Here is a 23350-nt window from a genome sequence, read left to right on the forward strand (position 1 = left end):
TGCTAACTTTCCACGTAACATTTTCCCCTATTTAGTTAACTTCTTGAAAAAGTAAAATCAAGATTTTATATTGAAACCTGCTTAAAATGCATAAATACAATATAGGCATATCCCATCCAACATCACAAATTTGTTCTGCACAAATGTGATGAACAGAAAATGCCATTAGGAATGATGTTGAAGAGGGAAGGAGAGAGACAAGAAATTCCCTTCTTTTCTCTTTCATTAGAACTAGCTGGCCACCATCTTTTAGTAACCTGTACTCATAGCACTGTGAGAACCAGAACATAGGGAAATTCCTCAGGGATAGGGAGGGCAGAGAGCTGCCTCCAGATTGTTAATATGGATAAATTTTGTCATAATAAATAAATGCCATTATTTCAGAACTGCATTAGTTGGTCACTGTTACATGAGTATGCCTGTGCCCATTCACATGACATTTTGGCAAAGATAAGAAAAAAAATTCTACAGTATGAATCCTCTTTGTTGAATCAAGTTATTTCAGCAGAATTATAATGACTCATTATTATCTATGTGCATTAATAATTCTGTGATTTTTCTTAGACTTGAATAGTATAATGAACATTTTATATATATATATGTATATATATATAAACTTATTTTTATATATCTTAATAGCATCAAAGTGATGATGGAAATATTTGATATCTGATAAGAGTTGGCTCTAAAGTTAAGAATAATTTAATTTATGGTATTAAAAATCATTATCAAATATCTGTATATGTATATATTTTTCAGTTTGTGTCTATGTGAACAAACATGGAAACTCTGGACCGCACCTGGATAAGAAAAAAGTACAACTCCTTCCTGATCACTTTGGACCAGGGCCTGTTAATGTGGTACTCCGTCAGGCTGTTCAGGCTTGTGTAGATTGTGCCCACCAAGTTAAAATGGTTTTTGGATTCCTTAAATCAGGACATCATGGAGGAGAAATGATAACTGGTAATGCTAAGTCTTTATGCTCTCAAAGACGTTTAGTTTTATAATTTTATAACTAGTATTTACAAATACTGTCAGTATCCGAATTATACTTTAAAATGAAGAAATGGACATCAGCTTTTCTTTTTTAGTGTTGGACCTCAGTGTAAACAAAATTTAGGGGGCTGTACTATTTTTTAGAGAAAATAGACTTAGCCATGAGCCAAGTCAGCTTCTTGGATTGTAAAATCATATCACTTTGTATTTATACACAGAATGCTTTATGTTAAGTAAAATACTTTCAACTTCATCCATTCATACTCTAGGTAATTTACTTGGTTTCTTTATTTAAAACCTGACATTACTTTCACCTTGAGTTAAACAACTTAAGCTTTGCTATAAAATATTAGATGTCTTTGTCAGTGTCCTAGTGTAAGCTCAAAAAAAAAATTGTTTTTAGCTTTTACTAAAAAAAAAGAAAATTCACATCTTAAGTATAGCAGGAATAGCAGCTAGGTAGTGTAAGTGGATAGAGCGCTCTCTGGCTTTGGTGTCAGGAGGACCTGAGTTCAAATTCAGCCTCAGACACGTGACACTTACTAGCTGTGTGACCCTGGGCAAGTCACTTAACCCTGATTTTGCCTCAACCAAAAAAAAAAAAAAAGGCTTCCCCCCCCCCCAAAGAGTACACATACAGTCATACTCCCATCCCTCAGTACCTAAGGGTACTCAACTTTGTTCCACCTCATACGCTGGAAGTTGGGGAGGGACTTAAGTTCATAGCTTAGCTCAATTCCTTTATGGGACAGTTTGAAGTCCAAAGCCCACCTTAGGGTTGAGTCTCAGGCATTCTAGCTTCTCAGAGCTTCCTTGCAAGGCAGCCAAAATATCCAGCCTGAATCCTGGTTCCGAGGTCACTATAGCATGACCCCTCCCGCCCAATCTAGAACTGTAAAGGACAAATTAAACAGCCCAAGACAGACACCCCAAAATCTGTTTCTCAGAATGACTGTGCAGGAAAGAGCAGGGGAAGGTAAGCCCTTTCCTCCTCATTTGTTCAGTTCATGCTGCCCAGGCTGTGGGTAGACCTTTACCCTCTCTGGATACAGAGGTGCACAGTGGAAAGAAAGTAAGCATCCCAGCCTGGCAGTTTTAAAAAATGCCATCTATTCGAACTGTGTAGCCAGTTAGGCTATTCCTATCCATGCAGGAGGGGAGATGGAAACTATCTTCTTCGTGGAACTAGGCTCTTGCCTTTAAGTGATACAGGCATGTTTCAACACCTGTTACATGTTTCCCACCATTTGAAATATTTGCTATCCCTCCTAATGGCAGGGGACATGAAATAGGCAGGATTGTATCTTAAATACTGTCCTTGTCACTCAAATTAGTCTCCTGGTGGGGCATAAGCAGTGTCTTTTCACTTGCTTGTTTTGTGTCACAGAATAAATTCTAAGAACAGCCAGTGTTGCACACTCACATACAATCCCACATGTATAGATGAAAGTCACAGTTTATCCCCATATAAAAGTTTTGCAGATTCAACAAAACAAGAAACATCACAAAGTTTACCAAATATCTACATTTATTTAGCCATAGCCCTATAAGGCCTTTCTCAGCCCAAAAGTTAAAGAGCAAAGACAAAGAAAACTGGCTCCCTGTTATGGAAGGAAACCTGATCCACACTGAGTTTTCCAATCTGTATGAAACTCTCTCCACTGGGTTTTGGGACCTGGAATCAACTGGACATCACCCTTCTCTCTACTGAGAAAACTGTCCTGGATGGAAATTCTTCCATGATTCCCTCAGTACATGAGGCTGCCCATTTGGGGTCTAGATGAAAAATGTCCCATTAATACTCAGGGCACATCAGTGTTATCTTGGGGTCCACCTCTCTCATAGGAAATCTTCATGGAGACCCAGCTAAATTTTTTTTGGTCCTTATTCCAAGGAGCACCCAAAATCCCCCTGTGCATCCTTGTCTCTGCAAAGGTAAATCAAATGGAATTGCAAACTCACACAACAGGACAATAAGGCAAGTAGGCTCAGGTATAAAAGGAGGAAATAATGTCAACAACTTACGGAGTTTAAGCATAGCCATTCTAACCCTAAAAAGTTGTAGGGCATTTGGTATCATAAAAGTCCAGATCTTTTTAAATATGTGTGTGTGTGTGTGTGTGTGTGTGTGTGTGTGTGTGTGTTTATACACACATATACGCATTTATTTAGTAGGCTCTCATATGTGTATATATACACGTACATATGTTTATTTACTAGGCAGTAGCATTCTACTTGTATAAGCTCTAGATTCCTCGTACTAAACTTAATATTTATAATGTCTGTATTCAGTAATACAAAAAAATGTCAAGGTGGCATAGTGGATACGACATTGGGTCTGTAAGACTTGATTTCAAATTTGACCTCAGACATTTACTAGCTGTGACACCCTCTGTAAGTCACTTAACTTGTATTTGTCTCAGTTTCTTCAAATGCAAAATGAAGATAATAACAGCACTCTACCTCCAAGGGTTTTAGTGGAGACTAAATGAGATAATATTTGTAAAGTGCTTAGCATAGTGCCTGGCTATTCCCTTCTCTTTTCTACCCCCCTTTAGATAGCCAAGAATCAACAAATAAAAAGTTTACAAAATTAGATGAATGGAACTGACTTGTGAGACAACAGACACTGGGAGAAAAATTCAGCTCTACATTTACCACTTAAAATATATTTTTTTTCCAGTTTCTCTAGGATTTCAAAGTCTGAGGTGCCTAAAATTAAAAATCCTAGGCAGAGAATCTTTTCAAGGTTTCTGCAAAGGGGAGGAGCCCAATTTTATCCTAGCCAAGGCTGTGCATGTATGAGGGATCATCTTGCCCCCCACTGCCTGAAGGCCAGATGTGCTGTATTTTATCCTCCCCTCCACCACCTTGGTGTTAGACTCTTTGCCATTGGCTTAAACCCCTACGAATAGTGTTCCCTTCAATTTGTAGGGGTTTCCTCTATACCTCAGGTGCATTTACCCACTTAAGAGGATTAGTTTTTTGCGAAGGAATGTGTATTCAAAGGTATAATAAGAAATAAGCCAAGATATTTCTCAAAACCTGGGACACAACTCCCTACTGTACCACATTATATTCTGGGGAGGGGAAGGGGTTATAACTTAGTTTAGTTTCTTTATAGAATAGTCCCAAGTTTGAAGCTCAAAGCTCCCTTTGGCCTTGAGTCCTAGGCACCCTTGTTTCTCTCTTCCCTACTGGGTTGGCAGTAGAACCATCCAGCCTGGAATCGTGGCTGCAAGGTTGCAGTAGCTGAATTAGTCAGTGGGGATTCCTCTATTCCGTGCCCCCCCCCCCAAAGAAACAAACCAAAAAACAAACAAACCTGAAAAGGACAACTAAAACAAACATCCCAGGTCTGTTCCTTAGGGCCAAAGGGTATGAGAAAGCAGGAAAAGGTAGTCCTTCCCCCATTCACCAGTTCAGTTCATGGTGCCTGTTCGGTCTCTGAAGAGCTAAATAGAATTTTTTCCTCCATCATTTCAAATATTTCTAATCTGGTTCAGCTTTAAAAAAATTTGCTGTGTTAAATGGTAATTTTGTATAGCTGTCATATTATTTTTGCAATTCAAATTACATTCTTTGGTGTAATAATTGTAAAAACATGTATTTGAGTTTTCTTGTTAGTATGAAAATTTGTCAAGTGTTTTCTTCTTTTCTGTATTTTCTATATTTCCACTTAACCCAAGGTGTTACCTGGTAGTCAGAAGCTAATGAACACGTAAATGAACATTATTTTTAAGGGATCCTAGCCATTCTTATTTTTCTCTTTCTCTTAAATGGTTTTTCTTTCTCTACTAGTGATAGTTTAGAAAAGTAGTAAGGGGGGCAGCTAGTTCAATTCCATTTTCAGACACTTTCTAACTGTGTGACCCTGGGCAAGTCATTAACCCTATTTACTTCAGTTTCCTCATCTGTAAAATGAGCTGAAGAAGGATATGGCAAACTACTCTAGTATCTTTGCCAAGAAAACCCTGAAAGGGGTCACAAACAGTTGGACATGACTAAAAACAAACAGCACTGTACTAAGGCAATGATATAAAACTTTATGTTGATGTTATAAGTTTTCTCGCTTAGCCACTGTATTTTTCAAAGAGAACATAATACTTGTAACTTGACCTTATGTGACCAATGTAGAAAAGACTGTCTTTTTAGAGCACTGTACTGACAAGTAATATTCTGAAGGCAGGCAGCTTTTTTACTTGATGTAAAAAAAGGTCATTTTAAAATTGTGTCATTATTTTAAAAAGCTAATCTCTCTGCTAAGTGTTAAATTATGGTGAAAGTTAACTCTCATTTTTGAATCATATTGAACTTTTCATTTTCACCCCTAATGAAAGGGGGGTTTTTGGCACACATAATTGAAGTAATTTGATAGTCTGCCTAGCTGGATAAAGGCCACAGCTGTATTCCCTAAGGTGCCTAAACTTAGCTGTAACAATGATGATGAAGCCTTAACCCAGCTGGAAAAATAGGAATCTGCTTTGACTAATGCTTACTTTTTTTGCTTTCTTTACCAGCATTAATAGTTGAAAGATAAAGAAGAACTTGACCAGAGAGGAAAGGGACTCATAACAGGGCCTCTCCACAATCTTTCTGCTCAGCTAAATTAGACTCAAAGCATTGTCTTTACTCTCATAGAAACCTTCTCTGTGAAGTAGAAGAGGGCTGTAGCACCAACCCAGTTGGGTATAGGGGAGCAACTGGTAGGGTGTATGGCTAATCTGCAATTTGGATAATCTGTTCATCAGAAATTTATGATATGATCTCACATTTGGAAGGGATGTACTGCATTTGTAGAAGCATATATTATTCCTATCACTTTAAGGTATTTGTAGAGCAAACAAAAATTAATGTTTTTCTGAAGCCATGAAAACAACATAATTTTAAAAAATAAGAGTAAGTTAAATTTTGTAGTGTTTAGTTTGGGGAAGTGTTTAGTTTCATGTCTTTGTATAAGGATGGTTTTGATTTTTTTTTTCTCCCTTTTTCTCCTACAGCATCCTTTGATGGGGAAAAACATGCCACAAATCTTCCTTCTGTGAACAGTGCATCATTTGTCCTTCGTTTTCTGGAGAAGCTTTGCCACAGTCTGCAGTGTGATAACCTTTTTAGTAGCCAGCCTTTCAGCCCTTATATGGGAACTGCTCATAGCCCTACAGAGTATGATAAGAATAAACCAGGTGACAGCAAATATATGCTGCATTTTTACAATGTTACTTTTATCATTATTGATAAAATGTCCATTCTCAGGAAGACTATCTTTTTCTAGACACTTATATTTATTCAGGATTTGAACTGTGTATTGAAATTAGTAGTAGTTTACATTATACTGGGTTTACAAATGCAAAGAAAATATCTTCTTTTATGGGAAGTGAAACTTAAGAATCAAGGCATGTGGGTTTTGTTGAAATTCTCTTTTACTTGGTCATTAGCCTTTCTATATGCTGTTATCTGGTTACTCCTTAGAAGACAAAGGGTAATCGATTAGGGGTAATAAAATAATATTTGAGTAATTTTGTGTGGTAGCATAACATAAGTTAATAACTTTCATCATCATAACAGTAACAAACACATGTCTCCAGATTCTCCAGATTCTGGCTTCTACAGATCTGATTTAATATATTAGTCTGTCTCTTTTAAGATCATTATGTTTCCATTCATTGGACTGGAAAACCTCCACCTACAGTTCTTGACTTCATAATTGTGGCTGTATTGTGGTCCTCACCTTCTGTATAAGCACTAAAGGTAACAAATGCATAGGAGATACAGTTTTGTGTTTCTACATTAAAGGCAGAGGACTCATAGAAACTCATAAACAAATATAGAAAACCCTAAAGTGACTCACTGTAGCTAGCCCCTAAAAATTAACAAAATTCTCTTCCCTCTCCAGTGGGTCCTACTTTTCCACTTTTCCTCCTCCTTCCAAATTTAGCATCATTCTTGATTTAGACTCCCCCAGAAAGGAAAAAATAATTTGGGACTACTAAACAGGCAACACCCTTCCCAGTGGGCTTCTACTCATGGAAATTGTGCAAAAGCCCAAGCTTTTTACTCATCCATACTACGTCCCATGTTTGCTGTAAGGGCCATGTTGGAGTCACACTCTTTAGAAAATTTTCCTGATCTCTGAACTACCAAATTTGGGATTACTAGCAAAACAACATCTCCCAAGACAGAAGCTGCCTGCCAGATCTTCTGTTCTGGAGAGAAGGAAATTCACTTTGGCAGATTTTATCATTAAGCCACATATGGAAATCCATGTACCCACCACTTCTCCCACCAAACTAAGAGACAAGGGTTCAGAAAGGAAATTATCCGTGAACTCCCCTTTCTGATTATGTGAATGGATACTTTAAACTCTCATGTGCTCCAGGATTCTCTACCATTGCCCTAAAAGCTATCATCTTTTGTGTTGGAAAAGTCTATTCTTAGGTCTCTACTTAAAAAGGGGAAAAAGCAGAAACTCTTCTGTCAGTCTGCCCTGGGCAAGTACATTTAGCTCCCTTAGTCGTCGTAATTCTCAGGGCAGCACGGTGACTTCTCTCTCTCCTATTCTAGGTAGACTAGTCATTGAAACCTGTTTTCTAGGAGGTGCCAAGAGGTGGCTACAAATCAGTCACTAATATGGAGGACAAACTAGACGCTGATACTTTATCAGAAGCTATTTGAAATACTCAAGCTACTAAAGGTCATGTTCACGTCCTTTGTGGGGGAGAGATGACCATACAAAACAAACAAAAGTGTACTTCTAGATAAGCTCTTCAAAATGATTAGGGAACCACACTTCTTTACCTTATGGCAATAAACGTAAACATTTACTGACTGACCTATAGTAAGATAAGAAAATGAATGTTGTGGGAGGATTCCTAAATATGGTACCGTAGATTTTGATGTTCCCATTCTCCTATGAGAATTTGACTATCCTATCCTTCAGGGACTATAGGAAGAAATTAGAAATATGAAGGGAAATCAGATCAAGGCCAGAAAAAGGGTTCTGTTTTCTTTTGTGCAGTTTTACTTTTTTAAAGATTGATTTTAAAGAATTGATTTCAGAAATAGAGATTGAAATCTTTGATCACTTGTGAGATACTAAGATCTTCATATAACTGCTTCATTCACAGATTTCAAAGTATTTGTGATTTTTCCATGAGCACAGCATATTTGAATTTTCAAACTAATAACTAGGATAGGTTCCTACTTGAAAAAAATTATATACACACACATTTATTACATATGCATACACATGTGTATTATGTATATATACACATGCATGGGCATGTGTATATTTATAACTATAATTCACATATATATGTATAAATACTCATTTTTTAAAAATAGGGACCTATCCTAGCAACTGATTCACATGTCTGTGTGTGTAGTACATGTATATCTATAAATTTTCTGATTATTTTCCCCCTCAATTATTAAAACTTGAAGTAAATAGTTTAAAGTTTATGAAAACTATGAGGCAAAACATAATCTTTCGTATTTTTTGTATTTTAACTCTACTATTGACATCTAAATGTAATTAGTAATCATTCTTTTCACTATAAGTAAATTTATGACAAAGGTTATTATGTAAAAGTTCTATTTCATTTAGATGTTAATATTTCAAAGTTCCTCTAAATTAAAATTTCTTATCCAGCATTATGGCTTCTGCATTTTAACTTTATGGGGAAAATTAATTCAAATGAAAACCTGTGGTTAGATAAGAACTCTGTATCCAGTCTACTGTTTGCATATTTCATCGAGTCATTTTTCATTTTTAGATTTTTGTTAAATTAACTAATTTCAAAAACTGTTGATGAAAGCTTGTTTTGAGTTAAGGATGGTAATGTCTTTTTGTAATATCTTCCAAGATTCTAAAGTGGACCCATGTTTGTTGCTAAGATAGAAACATAATTAAGGATTTCTTTCTATAGTGTGATATTTTCATTGCTAAAAATAGTTTTAATCTCATTCTTTGAAATAAATCTTACCCTTTTAGTTACAAAGATACAGAGACCAGCCTTCCCCCCAGGAGGGGTGTGGAATAACCTCAAGGGGCATGTGACAAACCAATTAGAGGAGGGGAAGATGGGTCACTTCTACCTTCCTATAGTCAAACGTGGGCTAATCTCAACCATCCCTACTCATTTTAAAACTCCTCCCGCAGATGCCCTCTTCCATGACTGCCCTGGGAGTTTCAGGAAGGTTATAACCTAAATCAATCTTAGGCACCTGCAGTAGCTATGCAGGCAAAATCCTCTTCCCTTTTCTCTGGTGCTCCACTCTCCCCCCAATTTTCATGCCATGTCACTCTCCACCATTATCCTGAAATGGTGTTGGAACTCTACTGAACCACCCTCTCTCCCCATACACATGCTTTTTCGTTTTTGTTTGGGGCTTTTTTTTTTTTTGACTAGGTGATGGGGTTAAGTGACTTGCCCAGGGTCACACAGCTGGTAAGTGTTATGTATCTGAGGTCGATTTGAACTCAAGTCCTCCTGAATCTAGGGCCAGTGCTCGATCCACTGCACCACCTAGCTGCCCCCATGCTTTCCATTTTTGATGAGGAAGAATGAGAAGCCCAGATATGAATGGATTGTGATTACATTATTATTCTTTCCAAGCACATGTCTGTTCTGAACTTTCCTATTTCCATGAAAGGCACCACCATCCTTCGGGTCTACCATGTTTTCGTCTTCCACCTTATTCTCTATTCCTCACTCAACTGAAACTGTTTTCTTCAAAATTAGCAATGATTTCAATTGATGACCTTTTCTTAAGCATCATACTTCCTGACTTCCTTTCAGCATACAATTCTACTGACCACTCTGGATTGTCATTTGGTTCTCCTACTGAGTCTGTCTTGCTGGATGATTATTCATGTTATCCCAGGGCTCTGTCTAGGACCCTTTTTTCTTCTCTCTCTTTTCTCTTTCTCTCTGTATATACTCTCATTTGATGATCATCAGCTCACATAGGTTTGTTACCTTTATGTAGATACAGTCCACATCTATATAGCTAGCCCTAATCTATCAATTGAACTCCAGTTTTGCATCACTGGATATTTTGAACTTTATGTCCTATAGGCATCTCAAGCTCAATATGCACAAAACACAGTTCACTAATTCCCCTCAAACCCAACCTTCTTCTGAACTTCTTTCTTTTTATTGAGGACATTACCATTTTTTTAGTTACTGAGCTTTATAGTATTAGTATTACCTCTTTGCTCAGTATTATTTTCCTTCACCCCACAGTTGCCAAATCTAGTTGTTTCCCTTGCCATAAGAAAATTTTTTTTCAAAATCACTCTCCTTTTCTTTCTTCATAGACATTGAAGCCTAGTTCAGTTCCTTGTTACTTCTCACCTAAACTGTTATAATAGCCTTCTAATTGTTATTTCTGCCTGTAGTCTCCGACCTCTTCGATCTATCCTCCACAGAACTGCTAAATTATTTTCCTAGAGTTCAGGTCTGACCATATCCCTGCTCTTAAACTGTAAACTCTGCTGGCTGCCTGTTGACTCTCATATCAAACATTATTTCAGCTGTATCTCATCGTTTTAAAAGCTTCTGTTTTCATGTAAGTTATATAATTATTAGTATGGTTTCCATATATAACATGAATAAGCATATATATGTATATAGAGAGAGACTGTGCTCAGGTTTTTTTAAAACTGTTATGGGTTTATGATAAAAAAAATTCTATACTGATGTAGATCAGGGATACAGTAAAGTCCAACTGGCAACCATTGTTTGGTTGTGGAAGCCTTCCCACATATTTGCTGAATGAATTTCCATTTCGAAACAGAGATGGCCCCACCAGACAAAATTTTAAAATAGGTAATGTGTATTTATCACTTTGTGAACCATTTTTGCTTGATTTGGAGGTCAGTTAGTCCTTGCCAAAAATCATAGGATTTGGAGTCAGAAAGGACTTTAGCCTCCAATGGCTCTTCATTATACTTTTGAGGTGCCTAAGGCTGCTAGAAATTGAAGTCCTCACCTAAAGTCATCCAGATAGAAAAGTGACAGAGCCATGATTCTAACTCGGGCTTTTAAAATTTAAACCAGAAATCTTGGCTGATAAATTTAAATGGGGGCAGCTAGGTGGCACTGTGGATAGAGCACCGGCCCTCGAATGAGGAAGACCTGAGTTCAAATCCAGCCTCAGACACATAACACTTATCTAGCTGTGTGACCCTGGGCAAGTCACTTAACCCCATTGGCTAGTGCACCCCCCCATGACAAACTTAAATGTAATTGTTAACTCTTAAGGTATTAGCTTCTAATTTAAAGTCTAATATCAAAGATTTTCTAGGGGTATTTATATTTTAATGCCATATTATTGAAAAAAGCAGGGTGATGGTGCTTTGGCTAAGGAGCTGCTTGCCAACTTGTAAGGACTGATGTGGGTTTATAGAGCAAGCTCTTTAAAGGATGTAGGAGGTAAAGCCCACCATGCCACAAATCATTGTAAGGCTAGGACTCAAGTGAAATTCTCATTCTTCACAGCTCCTCCCCCACAAAAGACAAGACTTTTGTGGCTGGAGCATAATGTATTGAAGTAGCTTCTGAGACGCACAGCCGTAGACCCATTGTAGAGTGAATAAATAACTTGGCTGGCACCTCTGGATAATTAACTTCTGGAAAGTTTGATAGCCTCTGGTGTTAGATGTGGAATGTGCTGTAGAAATAGTCTGAATGAACAACAAATATTTGACTTACTATGAGTAGATCTTTAGCACTTATATAACATAAAAACATGAATGTGCTTAATGATAATGATGTAAATAAAAGCCTAGATTTACTACTTATAACAAACTTTTTTTTAAACAGCAAAAGAAGAAATATCAGAAAATAGGAGTACTAAAAGATATTCTCAGGATTCTCCACCCTATGCTGCCCCTCTCTCCCCTAAGATTCCTAGAACAGAAGTGCATGTATCTGAAGGTAACTACCATTTATGCATTCCAGAGAATGGGAAAATATTCTGAATACTAAGGTCTCAAAATTTATGACTCTAGATTACTACCAAAGCCAGTTTGACAATTAGAGTCTTCTTATAGGCCACTTCTGTGTTTCATTGCTCCTTCGCACAGCTATATTTTTCTAATATATGTGATATATGTACAGAAGTATACTTTATGGTCAGTGTATCTGCCTATTAGCTTTTTCTTTGCTGAAAGACAAGTAGAGGAAAGCAGGAAAGCCTTCTCTTTCCAGTGTACTGAAAGTTTTAACTCCCAGGTTGTTGATTTTCTTCTTCTCTCTCTCTTCCTTCTCTCTCTTCCTTCTCTCTCTTCCTTCCTTACTTCCTTTCTTCCTTCCTTCCTTCCTTCCTTCTTTCCTTTCCTTCTTCTCTCTCTCTCTCTCTTTCTCTTCCTTCCTTCCTTCCTTCCTTCCTTCCTTCCTTCCTTCCTTCCTTCCTTCCTTCCTTCCTTCCTCTCTTTTCTTTTTCTCTCTTTCTTTCTCTCTCTATCTTTTTCTCTTTCTCTCCTTCCTTCTCTCTCTTCTTCCTTCTCTCTCTCCCCCCTTTCCTTCTCTCTCTCCCTCTCTCTTTCCCTCACTTTCTCCCTCTCTCCCTCCCTCCCTTCCTTCCTTCACCAAGTAGAAAAACTCTTATTTTGGTAAAAATGCATTATGTTTTGTAGTAATGAATATTTGCAGGATATCCTATTGAATAGGCAATATATTTTAGTGTTTTTTTTAAATTAAACATAGATGTAGTTATTTTTATTTTCTGTGACAAGAAATACAAATAGCTCTGTTTCTGAATAATGTACGACATTAAAAATTTGTGATGATAAAATTTGATGCTAGGCTACATCTTGTTACACAAAATGCCGAAGGACAGTCCTAATTTATTATAATAGAGATTTGTTACATTAAATATTGCTTAAATTTTGAGAGAGCTGGATGGAGATATCATTGATATAGAGAACTCCCAGTGAGGAAACCAGTTCTACCAGTACTGGTTGGCCTTTGCTCTGCAATTTCTAGTTTTAGATTGTTTGCCTGGAACATTGAGAGGCTGAGTGACTTGTATAGATCACATTGCCAGTTATATCCCAGAGGTGAGACTTTGACCCAATTCTTACCAGTTTTGAGACTGGGTCACCATCTACTTGACCACATAGCTTCTTATTACCTAAAAGAAATAAGCTTATTGCTTGGAAGTGGGAAATCTGTTTTTGTAAGGAGATTACATTGTAATGACTTTTGTTACAAAATGATATGATATGTAAGCCCATTAGTAAATAACAACCTTTGTGTTTGTTCTCAGCTATAGCAGAAATATTGCCAGCTGAAGAAAATGGCATGCCCAAAGAGCATAGATTTTCTGAACAATCCATGGATGCATCATTGAATTCAGGAAACCCTCCAAGCCCTGCCTGTAGAAATCCTACAAACTGTCGTACCTCAACAAATACTACATACTATAGAAATTCTCTTCATTCAGTAACTACTACCTCAAACTCAGTGCCAGTCTTACACAAACTGTCATTGAACCCCGCTGGGAACAATTATTATGAAGGCAATAGGAGCCGAATGCAAAGGAGAATTGAAGGTATGGTTCGTGTTATTTATATATTTTGAAATTCAGTTTTATTTCATTTTCAATTTTTTATTCCCTCCTACCTCTTTTCCCTTCACCCAGTAAGTAGGGAAGAAAAACAAAACCTAATACAAATATCTATAGTCATGCAAAACAAATTCTATGTTAGCAAAGTCCAAAAAAAAAATATCCTGAAGGTATGGTTTATTGTTCTACAAATATATTATCTTGCTACTTTTGAAGACTTTTATGATCTCTTCCTCCATCGTTCACAAAAAGTTTCAAAATCATTCAATTAGTAAGCATTTATTAAACACCTACTATGTGGTAGGTGCTGTGGATACAAATACAAAGAATACACCTACTCCCAAAGAACTTACATTTTGTTGGGGAGACCGATGCTGTAAGTAAGTATATACAAAACAAATATATAAAGAAAAATACAAATAGATGTAAGGTAATTAGGGATGGAGGGCTCTGCAGTTGGGAGATCAGGAGAGGTTTCATGTAAAAAGTGGTGCTTGAGCTACATCTTTGAAGGAAAAGACAGATCCTGTGGGGCAGGTTGAGGGGTACAGTCATCGACAATATATGAGAGATGGTGTCATGGGGGAGCAGCAGCAAGAAAGCCAGCATGACTGGCCGTCGACTGAAAGGAGAAGTAAAGTAAAACAAAGCTAGAAAAGTGCATCGAAGCTACGTTGTGAAGGGCTTTAAAAGCTAAATAGAAGTGTTTACATTTGATCCTAAGAGCAACTGGGAGGCACTGGACTTGTTGGGCATGGGAATTAACATGGTCAGATTAGTCCTTAAAGAAAGTCTCTTTGGTAGCTGTGTGGAGGATAGACTGGAGACTTTAGACAGGAAGACTAATTAGGAGACTTGAAATTAACCAAGTGAGAAGTTATGAGAAGAAAGAAGAGGTCAAGTATGAGAAAGGTAATGATTTGACTAAAGATGGATGAAACTAATCCACCCAATTCATATAGCTCATAGTTTGTCATTACCAACATCAGATAGCTTTTGTAGGTCCACAATGTGCATCCTCACAATACTCTCTGAACTCTACCATGCCAACCACTTCTTTGAAAAACACTTCTGTGGTTAGTGGTTCTTAAGTGGCTTCATCCATCATCTCCCTAATTGTTGTTTATATTGTTTCATTATCACTTAAATATACGTACATAAATATATGTACTTTGCTGCTTTATGTCTTTTCTCTTACATCTTTCAGCGCTCTTGAACCCTAATCTTTTACACAGCTGAAGGCAATGATATTTCCATGGAGTAATGATGCTTAAAACTCTAGCTCTTTATTATTGTGGCTATGTTGTCCAGAGCTTATTTTAGTCTCTCTAAAAGGATGTATATGGTAAAGAGGTCATTAGGGAAACAATTTTAGCCTGGTGTTTCTTCAGATAATAGCTATGTATGCACAAGAATGTGAGACGGAAGGAAGGGAAGACGAACCACTGAATATTTAGAGCTAAGAAGAGATGTGAGGCTTTTTCTATGAAAAGAGATCACAGGAGGAAGTAGCTTATTTTGATCTAAAGAATGATAATATAGATCCACAGGTGGCAATAGATGTTCTTGTTGTCCAGTTATCTAATAATTGTCAGACAAACAAGGAAGAAGAGAGGATTATTTGTGGTTGGGGGATTCCTGCAAACATGATTATTACCGAAATGTCACAAACCAGAAACTAGTTACATTTGATAGCCACCACCCACTTCTGGTGGTATCATTTGGGAATAAATGGTGCCACCAGAAGGAATCTCGAAAAAATTGCTAAGGATTTTGGTATACTGACAGAAATAAAACTCACACCTTTAAAATCCTCAGTTGTTTTTTTTCCCCATAACTGCTTCTGATGGTAGGTAGGTGATTCAAAAAGGAAAGATGGATTTGGGAAGTGAACAGTTGGCTAAGAGGATGGCTTCTGAGAAAAGGATTTCTATTTCTTGATCATGGCTTAAAATTGGGGAGTAATATCTCTTGGTCAGACATAAAGTATACTTAATTAAAATGCTTTTAATATTAAAACACATTTGCCTAGAATCTTTTTTTTTTCAATTTTATTTCATATTCAGTTCCAAATTCTTTCCCTCCCTCCACCCCATTTCCTACCCATTGAGAATGCAAGAAACATGATGCCCATTATACTTATGAACTCATGCAAAATATATTTTCTTATTAGCCATGTTCCAGGAAAAAAAAAGTAAGAAAAACAAAGAAAGGAAAAAATAGGCTTCAGTCTGTACTTAGAGTTTATCACTTCTGTGTTGGGAGGTGGATAGCATTTTATATCACGAGGCCTTTGGAATTCATGAGGCCTTTGGAATTGTGGTGGATCATTGTATTGATCAGCATTACTAAGTCTTTCACAGTTGATTATATTTGCAATATTGTTGTTTCTGTGTAGAATGCTATCCTGGTTCTGCTCACTTCATTTGTATCAATTCATATAAATATTCCCAGGTTTTTCTTAGTAATATTCCATCACATCCATATACAATAACTTGTTCAGCCATTTTCCAATTGATGGACATTCTCTCAGTTTCCAATTCTTTGCCACCACAAAAAGTGCTGCTTTAATTTTTGTACATATAGATCCTTTTTAAAAAAGTCTCTTTGAGATATAGAAATAATAGTGATATTGTTGTACCAAAGGGCATGCATTTTTATATCTCTTTGAACATAGTTTCAAATTGCTCTTCCAGATGGATGGGTTTACAGCTCCACTAGGAGTGCTTTTTTTCCCTCACATTTTCTCACATCTATACACTATTTTCTCCCATCTTCTCCAGCATTTGCCATTTTCCTTTTTCTGTCATCTTAGCCAATCTGATGGGTGAGAGGTGGTACCTCAAAGTTGTTTTAATTTGCATTTCTCTAATTACTAGTGATTTAGAACATTTGTTCTTATAGCTATTGATAGCTTTGGTTTCTTCATCTGAAAACTGCCTGTTGATTTCATTTGACCATTTATCAGTTAGAGAATGGCTCTTATTGTTATAAATGTGGCTAAGTTTCTTGTGTATTTGAGAAATGAGACCTTTGTTAGAGAAACTTTGCTCTAAGAATTTTTCCCCCAGTTTCCTGCTTTCTTTTTAATTTTGGCTGCATTGATTGATTTTATTTGTGCAAAACCTTTTTAATTTCATGTAATCAAAATTATTCATTTTACCTCCTATGATCATCTTCATTTCTTTGTTTGGTCATAAACTCTTCCCTTACAACTCTAAAAGACTCACAATGGAAAATGATATCCACATCCAGAGATAGAACTATGGAGTCTTGAATGCAGATGGAAGCATCCTATTTGCTCTCTTTTTCTTTTGTGGTTTTGTTTTATTGCTTCATTTTTGTGGTTTCTCCCATTAGTTGTAATTCTTCTTCACGTCATGACTAATGGGAAAATATGCTTCATATGAATGTATAAGTAGAGTCTACGTCAGATTGCATGCTGCTTTGGGAAGGGAGGAGGAGAGAGGGGGGAAGAAAATTTAAAACTCAAAATCTTATGGAAGTGAATGTTGAAAACTAAAAATAAATCAGTTATTTTTAAAAAGAAACATCTTCCCCTATTCATAGATCTGACAGGTAAAATTTTCATGCTCCCTTAATTTACTTACGATATCATCTTTTATGTACCATTTTTAAATTTCTCTTGATATAAGGTCGGAGATGTTGGTCTGTGCCTAGTTTTTGCCAGACTACTTTCCAGTTTTCCCATCAGTTTTTGTTAAATAGTGAGTTCTTACCCCAGTAGCTGAGATTGCCATATAATTGTGAAATGAGACCTTTAGCTGAAATATTGCCTATAAAATTTCCCCCCAAGTTTCTGCTTTCCTCCTAATCTTGGATACATTGGTTCTGAATAAAACCAAAAACACAGAGCTTTTTAAATTTAACGTAATTGAAATTATCCATTTCACATCTTACAATGCTGTCTCTTTTTATTCATAAATTCTTCTCCTGTCCATATGTTTTATAGGTAATGTGCTCCATGTTCTCCTAGTTTTCTTATATCACCATTTATATCTAGGTTGCATATCCATTTTTACTTCCTCTCAGTAAATGGTGTAAGATATTGATCTATACTCAATTTCTGCCAGACTGCTTTCCAGTTTCCCCAACAGTTTTTACCAAATAATGTTTTCTTATCCCCAAAGCTTAAATATTTTCATTTGTCAAACACAAAGTTACTATAATTATTTACTATACTTTGTGTGGATGGGCTTTTTTCAGTTGTTTAGAGGATTGTGTTGGGAAAGCTCAACAGAAATGCTCATTTCACTCTATCATCTTCGGTACATGAGATAGTAACAGAAAAGATACTGTGGTGAAAGTACTATAGACTGTATGAACAGAAGGAGGGAGTAAATGAGAATCTGAGAGATTACAAATGTGCCATAGAAACATATCATAGGAGGAGGCGGAGCCAAGATGGTGGAGTGAAAGCAGTGACTTACTTGAGCTCTTCCCCAAACCCTTCCAAATACTCATAAAAAATGGTTCTAAACAAACTCTGAAGCAGCAGAACCCACAAAAAGACAGAGTGAAACAAATTTCCAGCCCAAGACAACCTGGATGATTGATCAGAAAGGTGTATTGCACCAGGCTGGGAGCGCAGCGCAGCGTGGGTGGGTCCGCAGGCCCAGCAAACCTGGAGCAGGCTTCAGAGCACTGAATCGCGGGCAGCTGTGGAGGTTTCCAGACTCCTCAATCCACCAATGCCAAAGACAACTTAGAAGGTCAGTGGGAAAAGTCTGTTTCTGCAGTGCTGAGACAGGAAGGCAGGGTCTCAGCTCCATTCCCCAAGAGCCTGGCCGGGGAGGGGGTAGCTTCTTCCTGGGCTTCCGGCCCATAGACTGAGGGGCAATCCAGTGGCTGATCAGAGAAGGATTGCAGGGATCTCTTTGCCAGTGCTGAGGCAGGAATCTCTTGCTTTGCGCATGTTTGGCTCTGGGTCACAGTTCTGGGAGGCGGTGGTTGGATGAGGAGGAGCGCTGGTGCGGTGGAGCTTGTAGTGGCTGTGCAGAGAAACCCCCTCCTCACAGTTACAGGACAGAAAGGAGTACTTGTGGTCACAGGCCAGGAAAGGAGTAAACACCTCACCCCTTATCATACCACCTTGGAAGAACTGAAAATTTACAGGTCCCTACAAATATCTCTGAAAATAGCTGTACAAACCCCTGAAGCTTGGGACAGTATATTCTCCACATTGGAAGTAGACTCTTACCTTAACAAAGAGTTTAAAACTCAAGTAATTGGCCAGGATCATGAGTAAGCAGTGCAAAAAGAGTCAGACTATATTATCTTACTTTGGTGAAAAAGAAGATCAAAATATACAACCAGAAGAAGACAAAAAAAGTCAAAGCTCCTACATCCAAAGCCTCCAAGAAAAATATGAATCAGTCCCAGGCCTTGGAAGAGCTCAGAAGAGATTTTGAGAAGCAAGTAAGGGAAGTAGAGGAAAAACTGGGAAGAGAAATGAGAGTGATGCAAGAAAATCATGGAAAACAAGTCAACAGCTTGCTAAAGGAGACCCAAAAAAATACTGAAGAAAATAACACCTTAAGAAATAGCCTAACCCAAATGGCAAAAGAGGTCCAAAAAGCCAATGAGGAGAAAAATGCCCTAAAAAGAAAAATTGGCCAAATGGAAAAGGAAGTCCAAAAGATTACTGAAGAAAATACTTCCTTAAAAATTAGAATAGAGCAATTGGAAATAGTGACTTTATGAGAAATCAAGACACTGTAAAACAAATCCAAAAGAATGAAAAATGAGAAAACAATGGGAAATATCTCATTGGAAAAACAACTGACCTGGAAAATAGATCCAGGAGAGAGAATTTAAAAATTATTGGACTATCTGAAAGCCATGATCAAAAAAAGAGCCTAGACATCATCTTTCAAGAAATTATCAAGGAAAACTGCCCTGATTTTAGAACCAGAGGGCAAAATAGAAATTGAAAGAGTCCACAGATCTCCTTCTGAAAGAGATCCCCAAAGGAAAACTCCTAGGAATATTATAGCCAAATTCCAGAGTTCCCAGGTCAAGGAGAAAATATTACAAACTGCCAGAAGGAAATAATTCAAGTACTGTGGAAACACAATCAGGATAACACAAGATTTAGCAGCTTCTACATTAAAGGACCACAGGGCTTGGAATATAATATTCCAGAGGGCAAAGGAGATAGGATTACAACCAAGAATCACCTACCCAGAAAAACTGAGTATAATCCTACAGGGGAAAAAATGGTCATTCAGTGAAATAGAGTACTTTCAAGCATTCCTGATGAAAAGACCAGAGCTGAATAGAAAATTTGATTTTCAAATACGGGACTCAAGTGGAACATGAAGAGGTAAACAGGAAAGAGAAATCGTAAGAGACTTATCAAAATTGAACTGTGTAGCAGATGCCTGCATCGAGTACTATGTTTAGTCTCCGGTGGGAGGGGAGAGAGAAGAAGGGGGAGGGAGGGAGGGAGGGAGAGGAGAGAGAGAGAGAGAGAGAGAGAGAGAGAGAGAGAGAGAGAGAGAGAGAGAGAGAGATATCATGTTGTTCTCAAGGGTTTCTAACTTATTTCCTAAATACAATGCTGATTGCTCTAATAAATTGACTTTATACAATATATCAATAGCTTCTTGTGCTTTTAAGTGCTAAACATTGCTAAGTAATATACAGATTATGCAGTTTAAATTTTAAATTGAAGCACAATAGATAAAACAGTAGTAGATACAATAAAAGGAGCAACAAGGATTAAACCAATAATAAGGAGACCAGTAAATTGTTTTGATTGACTTAAGGAGGAAATAATACTTTTAGGAGCACGTTTTCCAGAGTTCTGGAACTATTCATGTGAAATATTAGTAGGGAAAATGACAAATAATTATTGTTTTACCAAAAGTACAATATAGTCATTATGATCAGTACATTTTTTGACAGTACAATTGACACAAGTAACGTTCCAATTCAAAAATAGTATTAGATTGAATAAAATTTACATATCCATTAGACAAAGGGGTATTAACAAATGATGTAACAAAGAAAAGACACGATTCGATATTGTTGCTAAATTTGGAAAAACATATAGGTGTCCTGGATGCTAGAGATCTGAGGGTAATCGTAACATTGACTTTGTCCTGGAGATAGGGATCTTCTTATCTTCCAAATATACAGGTGTTATATATATTCCCAATTTGTCCGTATTTGTGATAGGTTGCAACCAGGGTGGAAAAGGAAAAAGAAATCCAGTGCTGAGCATTCTGTACATTACACACTTGAGCAGAAAGTAAAGCTACTATTGCTAAAAATACAAGTTCAGGAGTCTTTTATCACTCGATGAGAGGGAGCTTTCACTTGACCTCTATGTGGGAAGGCGACTTGTCACTGTAGATTGGCTTTTTCTGTGCTTCCCCTGAATTCTCATACTCTGCATTTGAGCTGTGAGTTGTTATATACGCTCTGACATTTTTCTCTGGTATCCAGGCAGGTTTATCAAAGTTTTCTGAAAAAATATAAGCACACCGTCATCCCCTCATTAGTAATGGATCCGGGCCTCTGGATGTTTTTAGGCTGGAGTGTACTCATCTTTGTTAATATTTAGAAAATTAATAGCCAATTGTAAAAAATATAACCAATTATCAAAAATTAATAACCAGTTGTCGATAAGGGGTAATAGCCCAGATTCCCCCTTTTTTGTAAAAAAAAAATTTTAATATTTTTGTTTTTAATTATATAAAATATTGATTAGAGAAATGTAATAAAAAGAATAAATAGAAGAAAATGTTTAGTAACATACGTACAAGTATTATTTGTTTTAGTTTGTGTAAGTACACTCAATGATTGTGAAGGCTTGTAAAATATGATTGATTGCATGTTTCAATTGTTTCATTTCTTTGAAAAGTGGCAAAAATGAAAGAAGAAAAAATATCAATTATAACATATCAAATAAAAAATATCAATTATAACATGAATATATCCTGTAGGGTAAGATACAGGAAAATAAGGGGAGAAGGGGACAAGAGAGCAGGGGAATGATAGAGAGGAGGGCAGACTGGGAAAGGGTGTAATCAGAAGTAAATACTTCTAAAGAGTGATAGGGTCAAAAGAAAGAATAGAATAAATGGGAGGGCAGGATAGGATTAAGGGAAATAGAGTTAGTTTTTCACAACATGTCTACTATGGACTTGTTTTGCATAACTGCACGTGTACAACCTATATTGAGTTGCTTGCCTTTTCAATGAGGGTGGATGGGGAGGGAGGAAGAGAGAAAATTTGAAACCTAAAGTTTTAAAAACATTTTTAAAAAAATGTTTTCACATGCTACTGGGAAATAAGAAATACAGGAAATGGGGTACAGAAGTCTATCATGCCCTACAGGAAAATAGAAGGGGAAGGGGATAAGAGAAGGGGGTAGAAATAGAAGAGAGCACAGACTAGAGGAAGGGATATTCAGAATGCATGCCATCTTGGGGTGGGGGGAGGGGTGAGATGGGGTAAAAATTTGGAGCTCAAAAATTTGTGGAAGTGAATGTTGAAAACTAAAAATAAATAAATTTATATTAAAAAGAAGAAGCATATCATAGTGACAGAGGACTTTAATTATCTGAACATCTGCTGGGGCTCTCCTACTAAATCAGAGCAGTTGAGAAATGTATCACTTGCCTTATGATAATTTCATTAATGATGATGATAATCTCCCTCAAAACCCAACCAATCACCCTGCCAAGAAGGGGCAAGGGGAAACAGCAAAATAAGAGAATATTAGTGTGATGAACAATGAGGATTGTGTGTCCTGAGACCACTGTAGTGGCTGCAGGTTAGCGCTGTAGCCATTGTGACATGATCTCTATGAATTTAAGCACAGAAATGGCCTAATGATGATCAATTTTACATAGAGCACTGTTGAACGTATAACATTTCTTCATGTTCTGATACCACAGAAATGCAAGCTACATAGGAACAAATCAGAAATACTAAATACTAATACTCTAACTACTGTAAATGTTTTGGGGCAAGTGTTACTGACCTCTAAAGAAAGCATATGATGAGTATGCATGAAATAGACTGAAGTTAAGTTTTTTTCTTATGTGATAATACTAGAATATAACAAATTTGGAAACAGATCTTAATCAGTATAGAAAAAGTCTTAATGTGGTTTTTTGTTTTAGTTTTAGTTTTTTGTCAACAATATCCTTACCTCCAAGTTACACAATATATTACAAATTATTGTCAGTCAGGCAGATCAAGGCAATCATAAACCTCAGCCAAAATTAGCTGAAGAGCAGAAATTGAAGTTTACTTGAGTCTCAGCTCAACCTGGTCCCCCTTATTGCTAATATCTTTCCTCTGAGATTACATTAATTTTATCATGTGTATATTTTGTATGTACACCATTATTTGCATGTTGTCTTCCTCATTAGAATGTGAACTTCTTGAAGGCAGGAACTGTTTGACTATAGGCTTCCTGAGGGTGAGGGCAGGCAGTGGTTTATTTTTCTTTGTATGCATAATGCTTAGCACAGTGCCTGATACATATTAAGTGTTCAGTAGATGCTTGTAGAACAGAAATAAATTGTATTGACAGGAAGCCGAGAAGAGAAAGTAACTTAATTGAATGACATAGTCAAGGTCCATAAAGATTTCACTAGGCCAGTTATTCTTAACCTGTGGTCCATGGCTTTGTTTTGTTAAAAAAATATTTTGATAACTATTGTGTTCTAATTAGTTTGCTTTGTAATCCTGTGTATCTTATTTTATGCATTTAAAAACATATCTTAAAAAAAGGCATATT

General features: G+C 36.8%; 1 protein-coding gene across 3 annotated transcripts in view; it reads left to right on the forward strand.

Moving 5' to 3' along the window:
• Positions 1 to 23350, forward strand: part of SCML2 (Scm polycomb group protein like 2) — a 145996-nt gene that overhangs the window by 114321 nt on the left and 8325 nt on the right. For all 3 annotated transcript variants that reach the window (XM_021007449.2, XM_021007445.2, XM_021007447.2), the window contains 4 exons: positions 760 to 963; positions 5997 to 6179; positions 11823 to 11936; positions 13270 to 13554. In XM_021007449.2, coding sequence (XP_020863108.1) covers positions 760 to 963; positions 5997 to 6179; positions 11823 to 11936; positions 13270 to 13554 — 786 coding nt within the window. The remainder of the gene's footprint in view (positions 1 to 759; positions 964 to 5996; positions 6180 to 11822; positions 11937 to 13269; positions 13555 to 23350) is intronic.

The sequence above is a fragment of the Phascolarctos cinereus genome, unplaced genomic scaffold, assembly GCF_003287225.1.
Source record: "Phascolarctos cinereus isolate Bilbo 61053 unplaced genomic scaffold, phaCin_HiC Scaffold_726;HRSCAF=1367, whole genome shotgun sequence".
Lineage (NCBI taxonomy): Eukaryota > Metazoa > Chordata > Mammalia > Diprotodontia > Phascolarctidae > Phascolarctos > Phascolarctos cinereus.